The sequence below is a fragment of the Scophthalmus maximus genome, chromosome 2 (assembly GCF_022379125.1).
Source record: "Scophthalmus maximus strain ysfricsl-2021 chromosome 2, ASM2237912v1, whole genome shotgun sequence".
NCBI lineage: Eukaryota > Metazoa > Chordata > Actinopteri > Pleuronectiformes > Scophthalmidae > Scophthalmus > Scophthalmus maximus.
The window spans coordinates 19,902,029-19,928,785 of NC_061516.1; the positions used below are offsets into that span (position 1 = coordinate 19,902,029).

Here is a 26,757-nt window from a genome sequence, read left to right on the forward strand (position 1 = left end):
TTTAAAATTTATTTTGACCTTGGACAAGTTCCCCGTGGAAGGAGAATAAGACATGCGAGAGACTAGGAGGAGAGGGAGAGCTCCATTTATTCACAATTTTACAAACATCGTGGAATTTACAACTCCAAAACAGGCACAAAAACACAAAAAACTCAAACTCTCAACAGAAAGCAGGCGTGACGTGTAGCAGAAAGAGTGGATTTAGAAAAACGTCTCTGCTGCCGTCCAAGCAGCCGGAGACTCACTCAAATATGTCTTTTTCCTTCTCTGGTTTTTAAACAGATTCTGTTCATATCACATCGAAAAACAAAATCCCACCCAATTAAACAATTATATTCCTACTTCAAAAATAAGAGCCCGCGTGTGCCACCTCTGTCGTGGTCTAATGTGTGCTGCATGCACACACAGTATTCATCCATGTGCTGCTCCTTTGTGGGAGTTTATTTCCTCAACAGTCCTCTCTTTCTCCAAAGTGTTGGTCTTTTTGCATTCTTTAGGAATTCCAGCGCGCTGCAGGGAACAACACAAGAGTCTCTTTTTTCTAAACCCTCGGCCCTGCGTCAGCACAAAGGCCAAGACAAACATACATTTGTTAAGCAAGCCGAGGAGCACGCTCGTAAATCACCGGAGAAATGTTTTGGGGGGTGGTGGTGAAACCGTTTACCAAAGAAAAAAAAGAAAAAAAAATGTTGTTAAAGGTTGAAGAGTTTCCTCCTTTCTGAGGAAAAATCTGCTTTCATTTGTTTACTTGTTCGACTTTTGTTTAGTCAATAAATACACACAGTCGACCCATTCACTGGATCACTGAAATTCCGGATAGTTTCATTCAGGATTTTGGTGAAAAACGAACGCAGCAAACACCGAGAGAAGCTCTCGTTCCTTCTGTTGGACACACACACGCACGCACGCGCACACACACGCTGCACATTTTCTGATGCATCACTCTTAAACTACTCTCCCATGTGCCTGGTTGAAGAATCAGAACAAAAGCGATTAACACAAGTATCAGAGCTAATTACAAATGTCAATGAGAAGTACAGATGCTGTTCAAAGACGTGGCGGAATGTGATTTGATTCGGGAGTGTGTGTTTTCACCCAAAGCTATCGATTAGATACTAACGTGTGCATTTAAATAAACCTAAAGGTTACACGTGTTTGAAAGGGGCTTCGCTGTGGAGGTAGTGAACACAACATTAGTTTAAGGACACCTGAAGTGAAGATTGTGGACTTTCCTACTACTTAAAAACAAAACAAAAGTATTTCAAGTATCACGTGTCACTAATGCGACAAAGGGACATTGGGTAGAAAAATACCCAGTGATATAACTGTTGCTCAATTATAAACTGCTCTAAAGAGGTTTAGCGCCTCGGTATGAGGAGCTGTTCCAGCAAGAAATCATTCAAACTTAATAACGTGAAGTATGAAATTTGTAGTATTTTTTTTACTCGATCCTTATTGTTTTGCCGGGTGTGCTCGTGTACCATTAACAAAACACAAGTTCGACATTCCTATTCAAAATGAAACGACAAAATAAAGAAAGAAAATATATGTATTGTTTAACTGGATGGAGTTAAGGCTTTCACTTGAAATTATTTTGAAAAACAAATCTGATTTGAAGAAATGTGCATTCGTGTATCTTAACAAAGTGCTTTTTTTTCCATTCACCTTTTTTGGTTTTTAGTGCCTTAATTTTGAAACACACACAAAAAATAAGAACATTAAAATTAAAAAAGAAAGATTAAACCTTCCTACATCTATTGTACAATTTACTGGCATGATACAGTACTTGGCCTCCCCCTCAGGCCACACTCTCTTCCACTGAAGCCCTATACAATCTTAAAGCTCATGGTGGGTTTCCACAGGTGCAGATACAGGGCTCGGGCAGTACCGTCACCTCAATGAGAAAAGGGAAGGACAGTTACTGAATTGCTAACGGAGGGGCGCAAAGTTTCCACACAGCAGCTCTCGTGGAAAAATGTTCCACGGCGACACCAATACCAAGGCACAGAGGGAGAAAACAGAAAAAGGCTTCTGTTTTTTAAGTCAAAGGAAAACATGTGCGACAACGGCGGACAAGTCCTCGGATTGCAAACTGCAGCTTGTGCAGACGGAGAACTGCGTTCGGACGGGAAGTGGGTGAGCCTCCTGGGCGACCACGGCAACGAGCTTCAGTCTCAACTACGGCTCATCTCATGTGCAGCCTTTACAACGAGAGGAGAGTAGAGCAACATGATGGGTTCCCCTGTAGCCCTGTACGACTCGTTAAAAAAAAAAAAAAAGGACAAAGGAAAGTCATGGTTAGAGATATCAGCAGGAGAATTTAAAATCCCTGTCCCGTGTCTGCATGTGGCGAACTGAGCCACAGACAAAACCCTGTGCACGTCCGAGGGAGGAATGATCCAGGGCCTGCGTTGCCTCTCCTCTCCCCTCCTCTCACAGACGGAGGCTGTGGGAGAGGGCCTCCAGCTGCTCCTCTCCCAGCCGCTGCTTCTCCTCCAGGTCCTTCTGCCGGATGAGCAGCGAGGCCTGGGTCTGGACGAAGCGCCGGTAGTCCCGCAGCTGCTCGGCGGACAGCTGGCGCGACAGGAAGGTGGAGACCAGGTTCTCCCTCCGGTCCAGGTTGTCCTTCAGGTCTTTGGCGTCCTCCCTCTGTTTGCACAGCAGACGGTGGCGACTGTCCAGAGATTGCTGAGTGGAGAGAGGACGAAGAAAATCATAAATCAATTCCTGATATTTGAAACATCAGACTGGGGACAAAGAAATCTGTTTGGTCTGTCACTGCATGGAAGTAAATTCTTAAAATTCATCAAAATACTGTGTCTTTTTTAGTTTTTAACTGAGAGATTATCTCTCACTCAAGCTGTAAAAGTTGTCATATCATGTTTCACACTGCCACGGGTCAGGAGGTGCAGTCTTTCCTTGTGTCAACAGAGGGCAGGGTAGATACAAATGTCATCGAAACCAGGGCTGCAGTTTCGGTGAGTCAGTGTAAATACCAGTGTTGCTGATAACAGCAGGAAAATAAATGAGCCTCTAACAAGCCCTTCAGTATGCAACACGTTCGGCTGGGGCTTTTTTTTTTTTTTTTTAACAGATGCACAAAACCAACAAAGAACCCATTCAGGGATAAATCGAAAAAAATCGAATGCACCCACGCAAAAATAAATTGATGATGAAATGAAAAATACTGGAAGGCGTAATCAAACAGGATAATCACAGGGGGGGGAAAAAAAGTTCCAGAAGGCTCAAGTCAGAGCCTGTGACACTTTGATTAAATCAGCAGTAAGAATTTGAAATAAAAACCTATATGACGGTATGTGAACGGTAAATTCATGCAATTATTTCTCATTATGTGAAACCATTTGGAAACGACTCTTAAAACAAACTGCGGTAAATTTTAAAATTATCTTCATAACTTCTGATAAATCCTCTGGCTCAAACACAGATAAGCTAATCGTGGCCAATTACATTGAGATAAACCTGACGGACATTTTTTGAATTCAACATGGTAAGAAACCTCCACTCCATTAGAGTTGCCCTTCAGCTTTTCCCCAAGCGGGAGCCTGTTTGCAGTTCTTAAGTAAACACAGCCAGAGTATATCTGAGGGCATGGGAGCAGCCGCGCACTATCCAACACTCACGTTCGCCTTCTCAGCAGAACTAAATGAGCTGCGCTGTATCATGACATCGGCAAGGTTACAGTACGTGACATAATATTTTCCCAGGAGCGCTCGCTGAGCGGTTTGCTTTCTACTCAAACACATTAGGATTAGAATATGCAGAGCACATGGTGGTGCATTAGAGCACATCATTAGATTTCCATCACATCTTAGATAAAGATAATCGAGAAATATTTCAAGTATTTCTCGAGATGTGACATTGTGGTCGAGGCTTTATGTGCTGTTAAGCTGTTTCTCATGGCATATAGAAATGAAACAAACTTGCTACAGAACCTGAACCTGGTCCCTCACCTTCTCCTCAGCGTCCGTGTGCTCGTCCACGGTGCTCAGGGCGTTCTGCACCCTGGCCAGTCGGGCAGACAGGCACAGCAGCAGGCTGACCACCCTCTGCAGGTCTCCGATGAACAGGTTGTACCTCTCCAGCTCCACGGGCGCACAGCGCTCGCGGACCAGCGCCTCCAGGGCCTTGCCCCGTCCCGCGTTCTCCTCGACCTCCGTCTGGAGGGCGCCGCGCGTCTCTTCCAGCGAGCGCAGGCGCTCCTCGATACGAGACACCAACAGCTGCTGTGAATTCAAGCGGAAGAGAGTGAGGCGTGAGAGGTTTAAGGCGATTATGCTGCGAAATATTTGAAAGATACTTAATTATGATTTGAGATTTCTGGTGAACCAAATAATTGTTATTTTTTTACATTTGCTGTAATAGGGTAAAGGATAGAGGTATAAACTAAAAAGGTCAGGAAATGGGGAGGCTTTTTGCTGAGCCAAACATTAGACAAGTGGGAGACACTGATAAGAGGCAGACGGTACATCATGTGATAAGAGACACGGCTGTCTTTGCCTGAAATGTGCCCACTTAAGGCCAAATAGCATCCAGATGGTATCAATATGAATATATATCTATATAATATATGTAGTTTGTCCTCATCTTTACTGTACGTGCAGCAGAGCATAGATATTAAAATTACAAATTGGTCTCATTTTCTTATCTTGTGGTGCCTTTGTAATGGCTAATTTCAGTTCAGACTGTGAAACAATACTCCCGCTCTCTGCCATGAGGAACTGAGAAACGATTTTACCGTTAACAAGAGTCAAATGTACACATGCAGCTGTGAGGTAAACAGCCATCATTTTGTATGCATTAATAATTACCTTCTTCTCTGTGACGTCAACTTTGCTCTGCGGGTCTGCAGACTGAGGTGTGAGGCTTTCTTCAGCAGCAGAAAGACACTGAGGTGCTTCAGCTCCTTTGACCACTTCAGCACTAGAGAAAGGACAGATGTGTTCAGGTCAGGCCAACGCGTTCTTGCACTCAATCGATACAACCCATAATTCCTGTCAACACAATCCATAACTCATAACATAATGTTGCGAGGTAAAAGGTAACACGGCACTGATGCAGCTCAGGCTGTTTGGATTTCATCAGTGTCATATTTCCTCCCTACACTAGCAATCAAAATCAACTTGGCTGCACCAGTCAACTCAAAGGTGTGACATCGACACAGATGTGTATAAACTGTACAAGATATATGTTGTCACCTTAAAAGATGGAAAATCAAAGCTTTTGGAAATTTATGAAGCAAGTCTAGTTTCTACGCCAAAATCCATAATTTTACACGTTTACTGCAATTCATTTCAGGGGAAGTTTTCCAAAGAGTGTTCTCTTACTCATGTGTGATGATGCCACAGCTGCCTTAATATCCCGGGACATTGACATTTACCTTTCTGCGTCTCCTCTCTGCTCTTGTTTCTTCTTGTAGTGCTCTTCCATCAGCAGCGTGTCCTCCGACAGCAGCTGCTCCATCAGCATCAGTGCCGTCTTACGATCCGTCAGTGGGTAGAGCGTTCTGGCCAGCGATTGGTCAGCCTTGACCACTGCTTCTACAAGCTCCTCCCACTGAGGCCTCCCGCCGAGCTCCTCCGGGCTCTCCTCCGGTGCTGCCTTCTCCTCCAGCTCCTGATTTTCTGCTGATTTCTCGTCCTCCATTTCGGGACTTTTCTCCTCCTCCGCCTGCTGAGTGACGTCCGCCTCAGAGACGGAGGCACGGGGGGACACGGGGGTTTCGCTTGTCTGCGGTCGAGGAGCCGGGCAGGGGGACTCGTCATCAAAAACGCCGTCCGTCAGTGGTGAATTCTGGACTTCCTCTTTGATCACTTCCTCCAGAGGGAGAATCCACAGCGATGGATCTGTGGTGACGCCGCAGCTCAGAGACACTTCGTGGTTTGAATCAGGCAGTGGGGTGTCACTTTTCGGTTCATCCACAAACTGCTCCCTCTCCGTTCCAGTCGCAGATGGAGAGGTTCTGACACTGCTGGAAGCAAAATCATATTAACAACGTCTAAAGGTACAGTTCATTTTAGTCTAGGGAGTTGCCTGACACTCAAATGATCATAACTCAGTGACTCTGTCTAATCTTACCTGAAGCAAAGCCTGCTCTCACAAGGGAGCTTTGTCTGGACAGGGGTGGATGAGGTGGATTTTATCACCCTCTCATTGGTCTCTGTAACTCTGGGAGAAGGTTGATTAGATGAGGTCTCACTTGGCGGTCTGCTGGACCGAACCTCATCTGTGACAGGGTCATGAGATCCAGGAGATCCAGAGCGAACCCTGGCCCTGGAAAAGGAGCGGGAGGCCGGGGAGGTGGATCTGCTCGAGTTCCTTGTTCCCACCGTTGCGTCCTCCCCTGGTTCTGAGTTCTGCTTCAGCGGAGGAGTTTTCTGGGTTTGGTTTTGAATCTGTCCCTGAGTGTTCTTCTGACCAACAACATCTGGTTCTTCTCCCGCTTGCTCTGTCAAATACTGTTTGTTCCTCCCTCTCTCCAGTCCCTGGGCTTCTCTGACTTCGGTAATAAATGAAAAACTCCTCTTTTCTACTTCTGCGCCTCCTGGTCCAGTCGAGCGTCTCCACAGTTGATCCAACTGCTCAGAACTTTTACTCAAGGCCGATGGTCTTGTTAATTTTGATGCCCCAAGCTCTTCCATGGACTTCCCCCTCTGTGCAACAACGCGGACATACGGCTTGCCCTCCGAGACCCGCTTTACCCAGGAATTCTCCGTGGTAGTTGTCTGCGGACTGAAACAGACATTCTGTGTGAAATGTGAAGCAATTCATATACATTATGTTTGATTCAAAATTCTTGGATTTGAAATGAAACTTTAAACCTTTTTTGTGGGCAAATACAAATGCACCATAGGAGGATCAGGAAAAAGGTAATGTCAGCACGTGCAATAACAACGCAATAACGCAATTCGTCCACAGCGCTGGTACATACCTACAGGTTTCCATAGTATTAACTGGTGATGGATCCCGCTCGTCGTCGTGTGCCTGCAGACCCAGAGGAGGAACATAAAGGTACACACTTAGGGTATTTTCTCTGAGCTCAATAGTAGTATGTAAAACTTGTGTGAAATACATTAGTAGCAGTAAAAATAGGGGAGGCTTTCTGAGCTATACTAAAAAATAATTCTATGGGTTTGTGATAGAAAGCTCATCAGACTTTAACTGATCAAATAAACCCCAAATGTGTTTCATTTAGGATAAGTGAAAAAGTTAGAGCTAAATGTTTCAACCAATATTAAGTATCTGGAAATGTCTTACCTGATATGCCTGTGGTGTGGATATTGATCTGTTCCTGTAGAAACTAGGAGGTTCTGGCTGGTCCAGGAGACTCTCCACTGAGGCAGACTTCCCCTGATAGGGACCTTGGCTCTCCCTCCACCTGGGCTGATTGGACTGGTCAGCGAATTGGCCTGAACAAGACTGTGCTGAGAAGAACTGTGCATACCTGTTGTGCGCAAATGAAAACAGAACACTTAAAGTGTCTGATTTGATGCATACAAGAAAAAATAAACGTATTCAAAGATTCTTGCTCTCTGTCTTTGTTTTTCTCTTTCCTACCTGATGGAGCTGGTGGAAGAATCAAGGATGCGGCCAGCGGAGTGGGGTCTGTGGAGCTTCTTCTTTGTATTTTTGCCTTCGTGATTTCCTGATTGAGGCCTGGGACCCCAGTCGAACGGTTTCTCCCCCAGGGAGTGCCTCTGTCGGGGTGAAGGTGGCAACTGCGGCGCTGGTTGTTGTGGCTCAGCCACTTTCTGGCCAGTCTTGCGCTCCATGTACTCCACCAGAGCCTTGTGTTGCTGTTGTTTAAGATTTGTCTTTGAGGTGCTAGAGGCTGAAAGGGCTCGACCTCTTGTCTCGAACATCTTCCGGCGTGCTGCGACCAGTCCCGGCTCTCCTTGCTGCACGCACTCCTCTCCGTCACATTCGGATGCAAACAGGTTGTCGCTTTCGTTGCCGTATGAGCGGCAAGCGGAGTGGCTAGGGGTGCTGCCGAGCTGGTTGAGTTTCTCGGGTTCAGAGTAGCACATCTTCTTCTGCTCTAGAGTCAATCGCTTCCTGCCTCCGACGCGTGCCACTTGGGGCTGGGCCACGTTCGATGGTCTCCCGTTTTCCTTTTCAGTCTCTTTGTCTGTCTCATTCTGATTCTCACTGACCTCTTCCTTTATGCTCCCCCGCTCTGTCTCCTCAGAGGTCACAGAGGGAGTGAGTGTGTCTGTGGACATCTCAGAATCTTGTGACAGGGAGAACGAGTGAATCACTGAAGGCCTCAGCTCAGGTTTTTGCCTGATACGGTGTGGCCATGACAGCTGCAGGTCCCTCCTTTTAAATGAAGTCTCCCTCAGCACCTTAGACTGGGCATCCTTTAGCTTCTCTTTGTAGTACTTTTTAAATGAGTCATCAAGAGTGTTACAGGCAACAGAGATGCCATCCCCTCGGTCGTTCTTGCTCATGTCACCTTGTGGAGGTCTCTTATTGTCATTTCCTGACACGTCCCCATGATCTGTTTTGTGTAAGATTGCTTCCTTGCCTTTCATGCTGCTCTCAGCCTCCTTTCTGGGCTGTAAGGCCGCCCGGTTGGCTTCAGTGAGGTGATAGAGAAGTGGGGTCGTTTCTTTGTTTATCCTCTCGCTGGCTACATCCCCCAAAGGCTGCCGTTTCCCTCTCTTTGCCTGCTCCTCTCTCTTATGGTTGGGCTGTTCATTGCTTATTAGCGAGGCGGCCTCCTTCGTTTGCGTTGCTGAATGTGGCGGGCAGTTTCTGTCAGGTCCACAGTAGAATATGGGGTTGTTCGCAGTGTGGCGGCCGATCTCTCGGCTTTGGATCATGTTGATTTCTTCCAAGGAGTCAAAGCTTCGAGAGGACTGCGTCAAGAGGAAGGATGGCCTGTGATTCTCCTGATCCTGACTCCTGGAGGACAGGTCTTTGCCCTGGGACACAGAAGTGAAAACCTCCCTCTCACCTGGAATTGTACCACTGGAAGTACGAGAACTCTCTTGGAGAGGTCTGAACAAACTATCCATAGTGCTGTGGCTTCTTTCTTTTTCTCTTATCCGGTGCTTCTCCAACACAGTGGAGCTCTCACTCCCGGTGTCAGACCCACACACAGATGAAGAATTTGTCCTCATCCCGGAGTCAGACAGCTTACACAATCCCGTGACAAAGTAGAACTGACCCTTATGTTGGATGCTGCTGTTGATAAAACTCTGACCAGAATTCCAGGGGCTGGCAGCTCGGCTCGTCTCTGACCCAAGCCAATCGTGAGCCGAGTGGGCCCGTTTGCGCTGACTCTCTACATTGCTACTGCTACCACTGGACTTGTTGTGATGGTCTCCATTGCATCCACCGCTGCTGGAGAGCTGTCGGGGTTTCAGGTAATCAGACTGGCTCGTGCCTCGGGGTGGTGATCCACTTGGGAGGTTTTTTGATTTCTGCTGCTCAGAGTCAGCTTTGTTATCCAGAATGAAAGGGTACTCTGGGTTCAACGGCACCCTGGTCTGATCATGAGACTGGAGGTGAGGGCGGTGGACTGGTGCTTGCTGGGCCTGAGGTTGAGAGCCCCTCCAAACTGAAAACACAGGGTCAGAATTGAGGCTTGAGTTGGCTGTATCTGGGTTAGCCTTCTCGGGGTTTCTGGCATTCAGACCGTGGTGCTGTGAATGGAGTCTATTGTAGGGTCTGGGTTGTTGTTGAGGCTGTGGCTGCGGGGGTTGAAACTCAGTACCTTGGTGGTGGTGGACCCTGCTGTTCTCCAAGTTTTTTGTGGCTATGAAACTATCCAGGCGTGCTGGGACAGGAGGAGGATGGACAGGAGGGTAAGAACCCTTGGAAGGAGAGCCTGAAGACACCTCTTGTTTAGAGAGCACTTTGTTGTTTTTGTTGTTGTGGAAACTGTCATTGCCATTGTGGTTGTGGTGGTTTACGTTGGTACTGGTGTTGTTGCGATAGTGCTGAGAGATAGCTTCCACAGAGCGAAAGAGCTGGTCCATGGTCTTCGAATCAGACTGCACAACCTGGGTTGGATGATAAATGGACTTTACATACTTGAGATCAGCATAGTGACTGAAGGCGCTGGAGTGTAGGTCGTCTGGGACGAAGGGGGAAGGGTAGTCTGGGGCAGTGGACCCACCAGAGAAGGAGCTGTAGGCAGAGTCTCCTTTGCCGTGTTGGTGGTGGGCGAGTTGGTCGACGATGCTGCTGTTGGACTTGGCTGGGGAGAGCCGGCTGACGGGCAGGCTCAGGCTATGCAGGTCCACGTTGCTCATTCTCTCAAAGTGGAAGTTGTAGGAATCCATGGAGGACCGGGGCGGATGGCGAGAAAGGAAGGGTGGGGTTTGTGTATGTGTCGTACGAGTATGTGCTCCGATGCATGTGTGAGCCTTGTGGGTGAAACTTGGGGAAATAACCACAGACACGGTTGCACCAGGTTGTCAATCACGCTTGTCGCTAATTAGGTCATTTTTTTTCCTGCCTCCTTTTGGTTTATTCAAAGCCTCTTGGGACAGTCTGCTCAGTAGCACCTACAGGAGAAAACACAAACAAGGTGGTTATCAGCCTGAAAACACAACTCAAGACTGACACTACAAACAAGAGTGCAATGGTTTGAAAAAACAATTCTGTGCACGACCGTTACACAACATTCAACCAAAATATGTTTGTTTGTGTTAAACTGTCAGCTTGGCATTTCCACTTGGTTAAAGACACACTCAGCTACACTGCCACATCAAAGTAAAAACACCTTCATACCTTATGTACACTGAAAACACCCTGCTAAAAAAAAGTGGGTTTTCTTTGGCAGGGTGTTTTCTGCTGAAACCCTATTAAAGTGCCAGAAAGCTGTAATTCACCAGTGGGAAAAAAAAAATCATTGCTTGGCATGTCTAGGTCAAATTCCTCATACACCACTTTACTGAAGATAATGTTCATTTTCCCTTTTTTCTTTCCAGTAGAGAACATTTTTTTAAATCACAGTTTATAATTAAAGAGCAAAATAATGTTTGACAAGAGAGGCTGTGTCAAAATAGACATTTGAACTCGATGAAGGTAGGGAATTTAAAGTATAATCCCCAGTGCAGCAATAACTACTTCGGTCTGGTTTAAAGACAATCATCTACTCTCACACCATAAATTCAACACTGAGGATCATCGTGTGAGCAAGATATTAAGATTTTTTTGTTTCAAGGCTGACGCGGTTCAGTTTTGTAGTCAGTACAGTTTACCACCTGCTGAAAGGAGTCTACCGTTTTGCATCGACGAGGCCTTTAATTAAGGGCCTTGAGGCTGCTGGTGCACGTTGCAGCGCACACATGAAAAAAATGTCAGGAATTCCATATGGAACTATGGAAAAAATGTGAAGATTAGTCATGTGACAGGTGTATAATGCCTTGTTGTACAGCCCTCTGGCCAATGCAGATTAGTCTACCTTTTCCCCTTTTATTCTTGGGACATTGAAGCATTTGCTTGACCTGTTCTTGTCAAATCGTTTCCAAAAATGGAAGATTTAACTTTCTTTTTAGCTACATAAGCATTCATTATTTCATTTATTTCCAGCTGAGACACGGTCAAGAAAAAATAAACCCATAAAATGTAAAATACCACAGGATGAATAACCTTTCGGCCTTGAATTAAAGCAGCTTATTCCCAACTTGCTGTTAAAGTACAATGAATTTAATAAATTGCAGGTATATAATTCTTGCAGTCCATTAATAAATGGAAACCTATCATCATCGGTCATCTCCAATGAGCCCCCTGGAAGCTAATGGTAGGTTTAGGTTTTAGTGTGGACTCTAATGACAGAGCAAATGGCTTCTCTCTCTCTCTCCCATGACCGGCATACCTTTGGTTGTCCTTAAGCTGAAGCGACATACCTGTCATGCACACAGAAAGGTCAATGTTGCCAATAAGACAAAGACAATCCAACCAGTTCATCAACTCTGACACCACAGTGTGAAAACCAGGCCTCAATGATGGGATTGATGGGAAAGTGCAAGAAATGTTGTGCACATTATCTCTTGTCTTGGATTTTTTACCAACCAACAACAATCCATACCGACAAAGATAACAATCCTGCGGTGAACGACTACTTAGTGAATTAGACTGACAACTGAAAACTCCCATGTAATGCCAAGTTTGTTGACCGAGCTGAAAAACCTGACTCAAAGATGATCCTAGGTGGTCGTTTTGCATAAACACAAAACCCACCTCCCAAGAGCCTTTCAATCTACAGTATTAAGGGGGATTCCATGTGTTTATGAAGGGTCTTCTGATCTGTGGTGTGTCTGCGTAAGTGTGTGTGTCTGAGAGTGTTTGTGTGTGTGTGTGTGTGTGTGTGTGTGTGTGTGTGTGTGTGTGTGTGTGTGTGTGTGTGTGTGTGTGTGTGTGTGTGTGTGTGTGTGTGTGTGGTTTCCAGCCCTCCTCTTCCCTCTGCGAACAGAGAGAGGCTCTCAAACAGGGGGAGCGCTCAAGTGGAAGTGATGGAGGGGACAGGCAGTGACAAAATGTACAGAGAGGGAGGGAGGGAGGGTGAGGCAGAGGGTGACTGGCCCAGACAAATACCCTCACACGCAAACCACAACAACAAGAGACAAGAGAACTGAACAATGACAGCAGGAAAGCTGAACACAAAGTTGGATCAACAGTCACAACGGCAAGGCAGACGGGGAACTATTTAGTGAGCAGCAACTTGCAGACCGGTTTGCACCAATGGCCACAAACTTTCAACAAAAAGAGTGAGCAAAACAATAAAAGAATCGAAAAAACTCACCCAAACTTTGAGACCAAGTTGCTGTCCTTCCTAGTTTCCATCTGAGAAAAAAAAAGAAGTTTCCTAAGTTTCAGCTTAAATAAGGATTTACACCATAGTTTCTCATTCAGGACATCTTTCTGCCTCTGAAGAGGGACCGGACCAAGTAACCAGGAGAGCCCGATATTAGAAGGAAGACTTCTAGTGAGTCCCTTCTCCCCCCACCAAGACCCAAGGCTGCATAGTGGGACCCGCTGATTGGCCAGCCTATGACGTCCGGCTCTCTGATGCACAATGAGCGCAGCGGAGGGAATATTTCACTGCCGCAGATAGCTGCTAGTGCGGCCGGCAGCCCGAACAACAGAGAGAGAGAGAGAGAGAGGGGAGGAAGAAAAAGGAAAAAAAGAAAAGAGGCCTCGCATTCCTGGCTGGCTTCAAAGACGGAGCAGAGCCCGGGCGCCATTCATTCCCAAGGCCCTGAGCCCGGCACATGGAGACTAGCCAAGGCAGGAGGGAGAACAGAGGAGGGGAGGGGGTAGTGGTGGTTGGATGGATGACCTCCCAGCCTCCAACCCCCCCCAAAAAAGACCAGCCATCCCCACCATCAACCTAATTTTCCCTTTTTCTCTCTCATTTCTAGCACCTATTAATCTCCCAAAGTTACAAAACTAATCAATGGCCAACTGCAGAAATCTCTACTAATTACAGTGTAGTGAGGATGTATGAAGGTCATCAATGCTGTAATTTACTCCAGAAACTTTCTTTGGTCTCTTTTCAATTTTCCGTAAATACAACCATCACTGTTGTACGTGAATGAACAAAGATTTTGTGACGAGCGCGCTGTCAATACCAACACTGACTCGAAAAACTGTAATAAACATTTAAAACACCCGATTGAAGACTGATGTGGGTCAATACACTCTCGTAATGACACCATCAGCTCTCAGAACTCCTGTGTGACTGTCTATTGTCAGACAAAGAACCTCCCTGCCTTCTCTATTGTTTTCTACTGTATTGTGGCTGGCAGTGCTGGTGCTCAGACTGTTTGTGACTGTTAGCGCAGCGTCAGACAAAGTGGAGCAAAGAGCTGCATCCAGGTTACGTGGATGGTTTCATCGCTGCTTTAACTGTCTCTGTGTTATGTACTGATTCTTATGGGACTGAGAGGCAGAGAGAAGCATGTACACTTTTAGGCAGGCACTGAAGTCCGGACTTTTTCGTCAGGGATGTAAGTTAGACTCAAATGTTCCAGATATTTTCCTGGACTTTTCCTGCCAGCTCCCCCTGGTAAAATTTCAAGAAAAAGGCAGAGTGAGCCTGTGTGAGAATAATACAGCAGGAAAATATCCGTTAGATTCACAGCGAGCGAGTGGGCGCTCTTCCGAGGCGTCACCACTCGCTTGAATGTTCAGGAAATGTTCCTACTGTTGTGAACTGACCCAATCTCCTTCTTCATATGTGAACGGCAAACTCCGTGAAATGCCCAGAGCTCGTGTCTGAAACAGCCATTGACTGCTCCGACACTTTGACAAAATGTAAGCTTAGTTTGACATGTGTCAGTATCAAGTTGACCACACACTGGACACTTAGACATGTTTCTTGTTTTGTTTTCATTGGATATAGCCAGCAAAGAGGCTTTTATTCATTTTGAGGGCAGTTGAGGCAGCAAATAAGATTTTCCACATGTGATTACACGAGAACTCCACGACAAGGGTCAATAAACAGAGACATCTAAACAAGGATAAGCTCATGACCAACTTCTGCCTGGTAACCGAGCTAAAAACTCAATCACATTGGATGGACGAGAGAGTAAGCCATAAGCTTTTCTTTCTTTTTTTATATGCAACATGGTCAGGTTAAGTGTCGGACAAGGACACACTTTCTTAAAGACAGTTGTGATTTTAAAACCAACGGATGAAGAGTGCGAACACAGAGTGAGTCTGATTGAGAGAGGGTGGAATGAAGTCTGGGAGGGTGGGGGGAAATAAATTCTTGAAGATTTTTATTGTGTTTCTTTCACTGGTGATTATGTGTTCCCGCATGACCTTCGCCATGCAGCCACGAGACTGGACCACCAGGCCCCTGAGAAGCAGCAGGCAGATATAGATGTGCAGAGAAGACAGAGACTGAGACAGAGAGGGCAGGACGACAAAAAGATGTCACATATAGAAAAACGGTGGGATAGGAAAGAGAGGAAGAAGGACAGAGACAAGCAGGGAGTTATGGCCGCTGTTGCCGTGGTAGTAAGCCAGGCAACTAGCAAGCCAAAACCTATTAACTCATTAGCACCATTGGCCGTGCTGCGCCTGCTAACGAAGATGATGATGATGATGGGTAGATGAAACTCCGGATCGCTCAGAATGAGGAGCTGAATGGATTGGTCGTGTCATCAAGACTTTAAACCTGCTCAGCAGAAGTCTGACACAACTAAAAGACCATTTCTACTGTAGGTCAAAGTACAAGTAATTAATTCGGTTGACAATGGCTTCATACCATTTGCTGTAATTGTCGGGGCGGTTTCACCAAAAAAATTATTTCAGTTGTCCACCCAACCCCCAGGCTAACTCAGTAAAACAAGCCTCGTTTCCATGGTGACAGCTAATGACACCTGCTAACCAGTGGCTCCGAGTGAAAAGAGCAAATCATGTGTCATGACTTGTGGTTTCCTAGCAGTGTTGCTGTTGAGTGAGCCAGCAAAGACTAAACAACCACCCTGAGCCTGACTGATGACCCCGTAGACGTTTTACAAGACTCTGTTCTTTACCCAGAATTCATGGCAGATTGGTCTTATTTGAGGTGGTCAACTACACACGAGCCATCCTTAACATTATTTATTAAGTCAAGATGTAAAAAAAAAAGCCTATGATGTTTTTTATTTTTTCACTGTCTCCAGAAAATATATTTAAAAACCTCTCACACAAAGCGAATCAGACATTATATTATTGTATGTTTGTCACATAAATTTTGTATTTCATTATTATTATTTTTTATTTTGTATTACTCAGACAACTCCAGCACATTCCAATTCCATTATTTTCGAAGAACTCACCATTCACATGGCAAGAGGATAAAGCCTTTATATATTTAATTTTTTATCGGATCCGTGTCACTTTTAATGAAAACATATTCATGGGCTGGCAGTGCCAAAGCCATCACAATGCACCATGGAGGGAAAAAAAACAATGCCAAAAGAAGAATAAGTTCAGAGTAGAAGGCCTTCATCCGAACATGTGTAATGACATTCTTAGCTCACCCACAATATAAAGTAGACATTTTATTTGACCCTCCATTATCCACTGAGCTAACCTGTACTCTTAAGTGGGCTGGAGCAACTCAAGAGTCTGAATCTTTTCAAACCTCTGAGCATAAAACAGATGAGGAGGCATCAGAACAGCAACAATGCTCAGCTACGACTTTGCTTCTGGGCTCCAGTCTCCCACCGGACCTCAAAGACATCACTCCCATTGTCTCAGATTAAACAGAATCGGAGAGGAAGTGGTTTTTGAAAAGGTGGAAGTGGTCGTGTGTTGATTACTGACAGAGCAAAGCGCCTAGTAGCGGGAAAGGGAAAGCCGAGTTCGTGCTTGCGTTATCACCAACGCCTGCGATGTAATTTCCCTGCGTGTGTCAAACACAGAGAAAGAAAAGAGGGATTAAGCAGTGTCTATGTGTGCAGGCGAAGGAAACCCTGGCTGCATGTTGCTGGGCAGTGCTCAGACCAGTGTTGAAAATGTCTAGGTAACCAAGACAAGTTGTCACACTCAAACAGGATCCGCATTTCTGCACTGATCTGGTTTAAATACCTAACTTGACAATTTTGACATTAATGCTCCTCGATTTTTCTTGATGGCATTACATGTCTCTACGACTGAATATTAAAAGCACGTATGTGCAATTGTTGCTACAAGACACAAAAATGCAACAAGGTCAATGAGAGTACATTAATAATATTCTCAGCTTTCTGTATCGTCCCCGGTCAACAATTAACCAGGAAGTGGTTAACAAGGAAACGCTGGTGGCAGCAGTAGGTTTAAAAACTGAACACAAAATGAACCCTGCAAATGATGAACTTCTTATTACTGTCGACTGGCTTCTGAGAAGACAATTACTTTTGTATTAAGGACCCCCCAGGGGGGTCCGCAATATGATCCAGTCATGGCGAGTTTAACTGGATACTGTAGGAATTCCTCTGCACTAGAATAGAACAAGGCTGCGGAGCCTTTTTGTGCATTTGCATGGTTGTGTGTTTAGTCTAAAAATGGGCCGTGCAAAATCATCATTTCTGCAGCATATTGTTTTCACTCATTGGTGTGTGTATTAAAATCCCAGAACATATTAACCCGGGTCCAAGTCACATGTGGAATGATTATAAAAGGGCAATCGTGGAGGCAATTAGGACAATCGGGAACCAAAGTAAATGCTGTCAAAGTGCCACCAGGCACACTTTTATTGTACATGAAATAAAAAGTTGTGCAACAAATGCTCTTGGTCCCTGAGAAGACCCAGGGTCCAAGACGCATCCAACCTCAGGGCTCAAAACTGTGACAACATCTTTAAATGATCTCTACAAAGTAGATTTACCTTATTTATTTAGAGCAAATGTGCGGCCCGCCAACAACAAGGGAGCCACTGTGACAAAAGAGGGCCAGGCCAAGGAATGCATGAGGAACAAAAAGAAAAAAAACACAGAAAGTGAGAAAGAAGAAACCTGGCCAGGCAGGAAGCTGTGGACAAACACCACAGGAAGAGAAATAAATGACCCACTTCCTGTTCAAAGAGGTGGGAAAAGTCTCAATGACTTCATCATAATGGAAAAAAAATCTTGATCTTAAAGAAAAACAACAACAGTTATTGTTCTTGGTTTCCCAGTCAGTCTTCTATAGCCCAGCACTTGTCTCCCAACAGTCCCTGAAGACGCCGTCAGCAGTGGAAGCAGGACAGATGAAACAGAGCTCCGTTCGGTCATTTCATCCCCACTGAGAGAAATTTATCAACCCCTCCAGCCAAGTCCGCCTGCGTCAGCTCCTGCGCATGATCGCCTCTGTCTTGCCAGGCTGCGGCGATCATCTCTGTCATGTTATATAATAAGCCGCGGTCTGACCAGCTGACCACAGACAAAACAGATGCAGCAATTCACCCACGGTGGCCCCCTGAGTTGGTACAGCGACAGGCATGATAACACGCTGCGTGACTTCACCACCGGCACACAAGGTCCATCACAGGGGGGCAAAGAGTTGCCACGGAGACACTGACATCAAAGTGATAGAACAGATCATTAATTAATCAATTAATCACTGGTAATCAATTTATCACAACCATTAATGAGAACACAAAAGGATCAGATTGTGTTTCATAAAATCTCAGAGCGGCAAGAAATAAAGCTACGGTAAGTTTTTATTCTGTAAATGCTCAGCAGGGAACAATTAAATCTTTGTGCAAGCGGCTATATATTTGGCTCCTACAAGTATTTACTGCTCCAGTCATGGAATGCTTTAATGCGGGTAAAATCTGATGTAAAACCATTTATGGACTTATCACACCGCATACAGCACGGTGTCACATAAAGGTCATACTTTATGACCTGGTTCTTTCTCATAATTTTATATTGCATAATATTGCAGGACTGCTTTCCGCAGTGGAATTATTGTCATGTCATCCATCCTGCTTACTCTGCCCAGACACCACACAAAGTTCCAGAAATGTGGGGTGAACGCATCCGATTTTCCTCCTGAGTTCATCATATGTGAAATGCAAACTCTGGAAAATTTCTGGACCCAATTTTTACAGACATTTTCCCTGAGTTCATGTCTGAAAACAACTTTAGTTCAAAGTTAACTTCTGGTCCTTGACAAAGAATAGAAAGTAACTGAAAGTAAAATTGTCTTCAGGTAAAGTCCAACAACAAAAGAATATAAAAAACCATAATGCTGTACTGGGCACCTGACACTTTATGGTGGTTTGGCGGGTTCGAGTGCTTGGCAGAGCTACAGTACGTGGAAAGGAATGTGATTGCTAAGCAGCTGGGGCAGGTGAGGCAGGGTGAAGCCAACAGGTTGTTATACTGTGGCCTTCAGTTTGCTTAAATCTAAAATATGTAAATCTTATTCAAAGATTCAAATTTTCAGCAACATAATGCTCTGTTTGTCTTACACATCCACACCTCTGGCCACAGAGCGTATATATGAGAGTATGTCTCAGTTGGCTAAGCAGTTATTATGCAATAACATTGCTCGTCCTTTAGTTCCCAGCACTTGTTCACACACACATTGTACCATTTCTAAAAACTCATCTGAGTGCACGGCTCCGCTTTAAACATCTCTTTACGTAATTGACATTCATCAGTGCAATGATCTCAGCAGTCCTCTATTACCCTGTGCAGACGGCAGGTGAGTACACCTGATAAGCGGACAGCTTGCAGGACACTTCCTGGTAGAACAAACAATGTGTGCACTCAGAGATCACAGGGATATAAACTTGTGAGATAACACGCAATATTGCAACAAGTTACCACGTTGCTTTCTTTGCGTGTGATATTAGTTTAAAAGGAAAGTTAATATTTTCCACAAGTTGGGCTGCAAATAAAAAAAATGTTCATTATGTATTCATTGGCTGCTCATCTTCTTAAGAAAGAAAAGTTTTCGCAATCCAAGGTGCCAAGTTCAAATGTCTGATAAAGACTATCTATTCATCGCTTATTCATTGCTGCTCTATAACAGAAACAAGCTCAAGGATATCGTCCTTCCAAATGTTCAGAGATAATCACCTTTTTTAGAAACCTATTCAATTTCATGAAGCTTTGTTAGTTCATAAGGACAGAGTGTTTATTTAAATTCTTATTAAGTAATGCCATTTTATATTTAATCCTGTGGTGAAGGAAATATGCAAGGGAAGAAGTGCCAGGTTAATAACCTGCCAAGGTTATTTTTTATTTTTGCAGTTGATGCCTAAGCATGAATCAGGAAGACATAACTTGCCAGTAATTTTTAACAACACTGAATGAGAGAAGACATGTAGTTGTCCTAACTCTCTCTTCAGACAATCATTTCATCCATGTGTAGTTGCAACAGATGGAGGTATTTTGGCCATCGCCTTTGGGTTATTCCGATATTGCACAGCAGCTTCTTTCATGGGAAAACACACCCAAAAAAAACTTTACCCCTGTCCTTCTGCAGCCACCCAAATCCTAAGTCTACACCTCAACACACTATCCTATTCACTTTAAGACACTCAGACTACATAATGAGAACTGGGTGTTTTCCCCGCCCGTAATCGCTCGACCTCCCGGAGTGGCTAAAATCAGGTTACAGTGCTAAATGACCTGCTGAGCTCCGAGACAACAGCATTCCTCGTCTGGCCTTATTGCTCCCCTAGACCCGTCTAATATGAGGCAATTACAGCCGGTGAATGGACAGCTGTAGACGACAGAAAGCAATCGGAGCTATACACTAGTTTTTACGGGACACACACACACACACACACACAACACACTCCAGCCTTCAACAGAAAACGCTGCCATCAAAAACACACTGCACAGTGAGGCTACATCCACACTCCCACCTGTTAGTTTTGAAATATATCACTGTTGCACACTACTCTGGTTTTTTTGGGCACCTGAAACAGAGAAGTTTTGAAACGCTCCTGGCCCCGTTTTAGCTTCACGGCAGAAACAGAGACGTTTGGAAAATGATGAAGGCAAAACCTTGCAAACACTTACCCTCAGTAACAGTTCCAATTCGCCTTCGATCCAAGAAAAAAAAACTTCTGTTGCACTTTTACCACTCTGATCGGTGCAGATGAGTTTTGAGCTACCGACCACCAACAAACAAGTGGCTGTGCAGGGCTATGAAATTAAAAAAAGATCGACAAGCGCACACACACACACAAGACAAACATAATGTTTGACCAATGAGTGAAGAGCTTCCCTGTGGTCATGTTAATAGATAACACATTTCTTTACTTACCCTAATTTAGGTGAATACCTCTCCACAAGGTGGAGCATACACACAAACTGTACATGGTCACTGACACAAGAGGTAATGGCTTACTGACACATGGGGCTCCTGCTGTTACACGAGGCACGTTGGTGACATCATGTCTGCTACGGAAGCAGGAACAGCAGAAGACCAAAGAGAAATATGAGGATAAGAAGGGAAAGGTGTGAGAAACTGGGTCACTGTCCACCGTCTAATACGGCATGATGAAAGCGAGCAGACATCCCCTTTTAATCTCTCTTTTTACACCTGCCAGGATGCTTTAAGGAGCATGAAAGGAACAGTCCAGACACACGATACGCTGCCCTGCGGACAAGCGGAGGCACAACGAGGACACATTTGCTCAGTGTTGCACCACAGATCTGAATTGCAAACTAACCCTGCGGTCAGACACAGACACTGTGTGAGGGCGACGGTTTAACACCCCCAAATGGCTGCAAGTCAACGACAGACAGAATCCAAAACATTCTGAGATTCAGATCATTTACCTATTTAAAGAGAGACTAAAAAGATAGGTGAAATGAAGCAAATTCATCTGATAGTCTGAACAAAATACTTGTCAGAAATATTTACTTTGCGTTTGTTTACCCTGTTAAGTTTCTTGTAAAACATATCAGTAAAAACACACAAAAACTGGGTCAAATCACTGATTGTTTTCATTGCATCACAGTTTCTGGTCAGAGGCCACTCGAAGTACGACTCGACGCTTGTGTTCTTGTAGACTTTAGGTTTTGAAGACAGCAGGGAAGCAACAAGGTAGATGCTAATAACATGCTCCCTTATATAGAAAAAGCTCACATCCCTTAAAAGAATCTGTCATCACCCAACCTGAGTGTCGTGCACTGAAGTGCACTGACGTTGTTGGATCAAGTTCAATATATCTCTTGAATTGAGATGAAAATGAGTCGTTCCAACTCTTTTTTGTGCATTTTTTGACAATTTTAGAGAATCTTGATTACTCAGGGTGCACCGGTAGCTCACCTGGTTAAACAAATACCATTTATCAAGGCTGCAGCTGCCAAAATCAAAGTCATTCCCTCGTTCTCCCCTGCACTTTGTTCACACACTCAAAAAAAACAATGATGCAAAATGATCCCTTACCAGATGTTATTACTCAATGAACATGTACTTCAAAAGGGACTTTGTATTACCCCATCATACAGTAAGTAGAAAAAGTCTCAATTTAGGCCCCAAAAAATAGGGAAAGTTTGATAAGAGCCAAACATCTGGCAGACCATTAATTCCCCTCCCGTCTCCCGTTTCACACTCAATTTCCATGTCAAGCCGAATGGGGGAATTTTCCTTGTAAAATAAACCTAGAATAAAATTTGATTTAGTAGATAGCTCAGCGCTAGAACAGCAAAAGTGCAGTGTAGTTTAAAGTGCAAAGATCTCGGCTTTCAACATGTTCCTCGATGGCTTTTCCATACCCAAACACTGTACAAACTAACACTGCTAAAAATTTTAGCATTTATTATAATATCTACTTCCTTCAGCCTTGTTGATGACAGGAATAGGAAATTTGACATTTCGGTTCCAGGTGGACAATGAGTTAGCATTTAGCTCGGGGTTATGTCATTCCTCGGGCCATTATGAAGCAGATGATCAAGGGTACACTGCCAACAGTTTTCTCCATGAACAGGCTGATAAGGCTCTTGCACCGAGTAATCCTGGGTAAGCGCTTTTCCCCTGAGAAGTTTGCTTCATAAGGCATGTTCATGTAATGAAAATGATGTAGGAAAAAAAAAATTATATATATATATATTTTTTATCCAGGATACAGTAATTCTTTGTTTTGTGTATTTTTTTAGTTTTTTTTTTAACATTCATCCCACCTCCGTGTTCTCATGGCTAATGTGCGTCTAATGAGCAGATAATTACAGAGTCCCACCTACACCTCAGGATATCGACTACAGGGTTGTATGGTGATACTGACGCCTCTGCCGAGACGAAACAGAAGGCGTCACACTTTGAATTGTCTTGCTTTTGAAACACATACAGTAACCCAATAGTACTGATCATCATGCTCAGGAGTCAAGTGATTGCTAATCTCTATTGTGTTTCCCCAGCACAGTCTGCCACCGTGGTTAATTTTGGGGACCTGATCACAATGGGGCCTTTTTACTGCTGGCAGTGCAGGTTTCCTACTGCAGAGGGGCTGTTTGAGGGGGAAGAGGGGGGTTGGAGGTGGTGGTAAGGTGGAGCTTTAGGCTGTAAAACAAATCACACCGAGATTAAACTTTACCAGAAAACAGTGCAACACACTCTGGACTTTGTAACCCGGGAGAGAAAAATGTGGCAGTGAGATGTGGTGCGGCCTGAGGAAGCATGTGGTAGGATTATTGTTGGGGGGGGGGCATAACTCTTTTCTATGAAATTATAAAATATACCATTGCGTCCAATTCAGAATTTTTTCTTCCACTATTATTTTTCTTTTCCTACTATGCCCTATTCAATCGCGACTGTTTGATTTGGCCGTTACATAAAAAAGTTTTCCTCGTGGCCAGTTGTTAGATTAATGGTCCCAAAAAGGTCCAATATGGCAGTAAAACTAATTGCGAGTTAAAAAGCATGATTATTTGCGGACAAAATCCAAAACGCATGTCTGCAATTACTGTAGGGCAGCAGCTAAAATAAATCTTCCAATGTTGAGCAAACTCTCACTATTTTTGCTTGAAAAAACATTGAAAATAATCTGTCGTTTAAAACAGACTCACTGATTTACACCAATATTCAATTATAAAACGGTTTTTATATCAGTAACTTAGACCTTTAAGCTGAGTCACCACGCAGGTGTCGAGTCCAGCTCCGTCTGGACACACACAGACACAGACACAAAGAAAAAGACATCAAGCCCTCTACCTCCGGTCATGTCCGACAGCTGTAAATGCCTCTTTCATTAGTCAATATCACGGCCATATTACTGCGTCCGTGGGCAGCTCGTGTCTCAATGACAAGCCCTCACCCTCACTTCTTCATCAGCGGCCATGAAACCTGAGACGGCCCCCACACCAACGCTGTTGGCACAGCACATTACGGTGGTACACACACACACACACACACACACACACACACACACACACACACACACACACACACACACACACACACACACACACACACACACACACACACACACACACACACACACACACACACACACACACACACACACACACACACACACACACACACACACACACACACACACCTCAGGGTTTGTCTGCCTTTCTACATTTCCCCCCTCAAACGCAAACAAAGGATGAAGGGGAACAGCAACAGTGTAAGGCCCATATTAATTCTTCCCCTCAAACTCTCTGAATATATTCTCCTTTTATGTTGCGGCCAAACCCCTCGACTGTCTCAACACCACTAATTTAATCTTTCATTTAAGAATCTGTGATCAATGAGGTGGTGTTCTTTTTGGGTTTTTTTGCATTTCAGTCGAGCGGCTTGGATTCTCACATTTTCCAGGTGGAGTTATTTTCCTCGTGGCTGTTGTTGCTCATGCTAGCTTAAGAAACTAAACTTAACCAGGAAAAGGGGAATCTCAAACAAAGCTGGGAGAGTAGAACTTTAATGATGGTCGAATAACAGATATTTAGTCATATGAAAATGTTTGTTTTTAAAAGAGCTAAACTGATAAATCCCTCAATGTATCATATGATATTAGAATATGTATCTGTGTAGTATATGTCGACTTATAAGTGCCAAGAAAAGTCAGTACAGGTTAGGTCTTTCATGTGAAAAATATGATATTGTATTATAAATATTTAAGTATTGGCCTTGAAAAAAAAATCCAGCACCAGTCAGCGTAAACGTATTTGAACATGATAAAGTTTGTGTGAGGTACCCTGTGGAGTTTTTAAACATTAGTATCACTATGGAACAGGTTTTTTTTGTGAATGGGTGCCTTGTTTCGTTTGTCTGGTGTATGCACACAAGGACGCACATGCAAACATGTGACGTGATAAGTTTCACAGTGATTCTGCAGATCAACAGGGGGCAGTAATGCACCGACGTACACGGTGGATTCTAGTCGACTTCAGGTACACTACTGACAAACTGACACCACATACATGCGCACATATACCCACATGACATATGACACTGCCATGTCACAATGAGAGTCCTGTAGGGACAGACAATAGACAAGGTGTGGCCCCGTCAGATAAACAGAATAGACAGGCAGACCCACACATAACCATACACACTTTCCGACCTGCCCTCAGGGGGTCTCGTATTAGCCGGTGATAACCTCTGGCAGCCATTTGTCTCCTCCACATCCATTTGCTTTATGGGACCTGAAGAGGCCTTTCTGTTCCTCTCACAAAAGGGGGGAGGGATGTGACAATAACTCACAACTGCAGACAAGCGAGCGGTCAAACCCAGGTGGAAATAAAAAGCCTCTGTCTCTGCTTTCAGAGAGGAGCTCTGAAGTAACGAGTGAGGAGAGGAAACTCGACGAACGGTGGGGGAGGGTACCTGGAAAAGGAATTGGTGAGCGTTCTGGCAAGGTTCCTTGGTTCCTAGGTTCCCCATGTGCTTACTGGCAGGGTTCTCTCTGCAAGGAGGACGCTCCCAATGTCAGGAAGGCCTAGTCATGCATGAGGAGGAAAGGTGTAAACACACTTTCAGCCTGTTACTTGTGTGTGTTGGTCAAAGTGAAGGACAAGTGGAGCGATATTTTTGTATATCTTCATTCACTAGGGCTCTGCTCTTCAAACAAATCAGCTTTATCAGTCGTTCAGGAGGGTGCAACGACTAGAAGCAATAAATAAAGCACGCTTTTTGAGTCTGTAACAAGGTCGCGAGTAACTCAACCTGCATTCAAAAAATGTTGACCATTCAGGGAAGCACAAACACATTCACTGGCAACTGAGTGACAGTGAACCAAAACAATACATATGCAGACCATAAAACCAAAAACAGAATTCTAATTGTTGATATGACAAAAGCAGCTTTAAATCAAACGACGACGTCTTTGCATTATGATTGATATACATGTTAGACAGGGCCTCAAGTAAATGATTAAATCCTAGTTTCAAATTACCCTTTTAATTCTCCCAAGTTCTGCCATGTGTCTTTAAACTGATCACCGTGTAAAAGATGCATGTTTTAAGCTCTGTCCAATAAGTATTTAAAATTACTCTGCCTAGTTAGTCATGATTAAATATTTGCTAGGCCTATAGATTGCAAATGCAATGCAGGGGCAATTAATTATCTATCCAAAAGCCCCAATACGTATTCCTTTCAGAGCCACATCACATTCACTTCCAAGACTATTAAAATCACAGGTTTATTTCTGTGAAACTAACTAGAAAAATCTACACACACACACACACAAACGAGGTTCGAGGTCCACTATATTCATAATGATAAGTATGGTGGCATTCCCCTTTCAACACGCCTGCTACTTTCAACAACAACAACCTCTTTTACTTCCTGTTACTTATTAATCCCCGAGAAATAAGACTCTTAAGCAGGAGTTTCTCTTCCTCCTCGGCTGCTCCTTTTCTAGAGAATCAAATCATTCACACAGATCTCCTGGTCAGTGGTTGAAGCAACGTTTCCTGGTATGATGCCACATGACGTAAGGCGTACACCTCAATACCTGCACGCCACAAGCATCACCTTCATCACGTTAACAGCCTTTCCAAGGACATTATTTAAGATACACAGTTACCTCTTCATGACGTAATGCCCTGGTCTTATCGATACTCTCACACGATATGTGATCCTGAACAGTCAAATTGTTTTAACCTAATAAATCTTGATAGTAAAGACTTTGATGGACTTGGGTCAGTCAAAGTCTACCGTGCAAATGCATCCCACTTCCTGTTATATTAAATCAGGCTGAATCACCTGGTTGTAATTAATACTTGATTCCATCACGGCCAATCCTTTCTTACGCCCAATTATAGCCGGTGTGAGTCAATCCTTTTTCATAAAAATAATAATAAATACTCCCTAGAATTCCCCTTTCCTTAGAATGTGTCATTCACAAGC

The 26,757-nt window shown here is 44.2% G+C and overlaps 1 protein-coding gene across 8 annotated transcripts in view; it reads right to left on the reverse strand.

Annotated features, from left to right (window-relative positions):
• Positions 1-60: 60 nt before the first annotated feature.
• The window catches only part of shroom1 (shroom family member 1), a 29,540-nt gene continuing 2,843 nt past the window's right edge, over positions 61-26,757 (reverse strand). For 2 of the 8 annotated variants that reach the window (XM_035625000.2, XM_035625005.2), the window contains exons 2-10: positions 12,779-12,819; positions 7,576-10,535; positions 7,276-7,462; positions 6,950-7,002; positions 6,097-6,750; positions 5,399-5,989; positions 4,830-4,941; positions 3,972-4,244; positions 61-2,688 (exon numbers count right to left, since the gene is read on the reverse strand). In XM_035625000.2, coding sequence (XP_035480893.2) covers positions 2,434-2,688; positions 3,972-4,244; positions 4,830-4,941; positions 5,399-5,989; positions 6,097-6,750; positions 6,950-7,002; positions 7,276-7,462; positions 7,576-10,310 — 4,860 coding nt within the window. In that variant the 5' untranslated portion in view covers positions 10,311-10,535; positions 12,779-12,819 and the 3' untranslated portion in view covers positions 61-2,433. Of the gene's footprint in view, positions 2,689-3,971; positions 4,245-4,829; positions 4,942-5,398; positions 5,990-6,096; positions 6,751-6,949; positions 7,003-7,275; positions 7,463-7,575; positions 10,536-12,778; positions 12,820-20,471; positions 20,750-26,757 lie in introns of those variants that run through there. The other 6 variants (XM_035625004.2, XM_035625006.2, XM_035625003.2 and 3 more) reach the window with 5 other exon arrangements.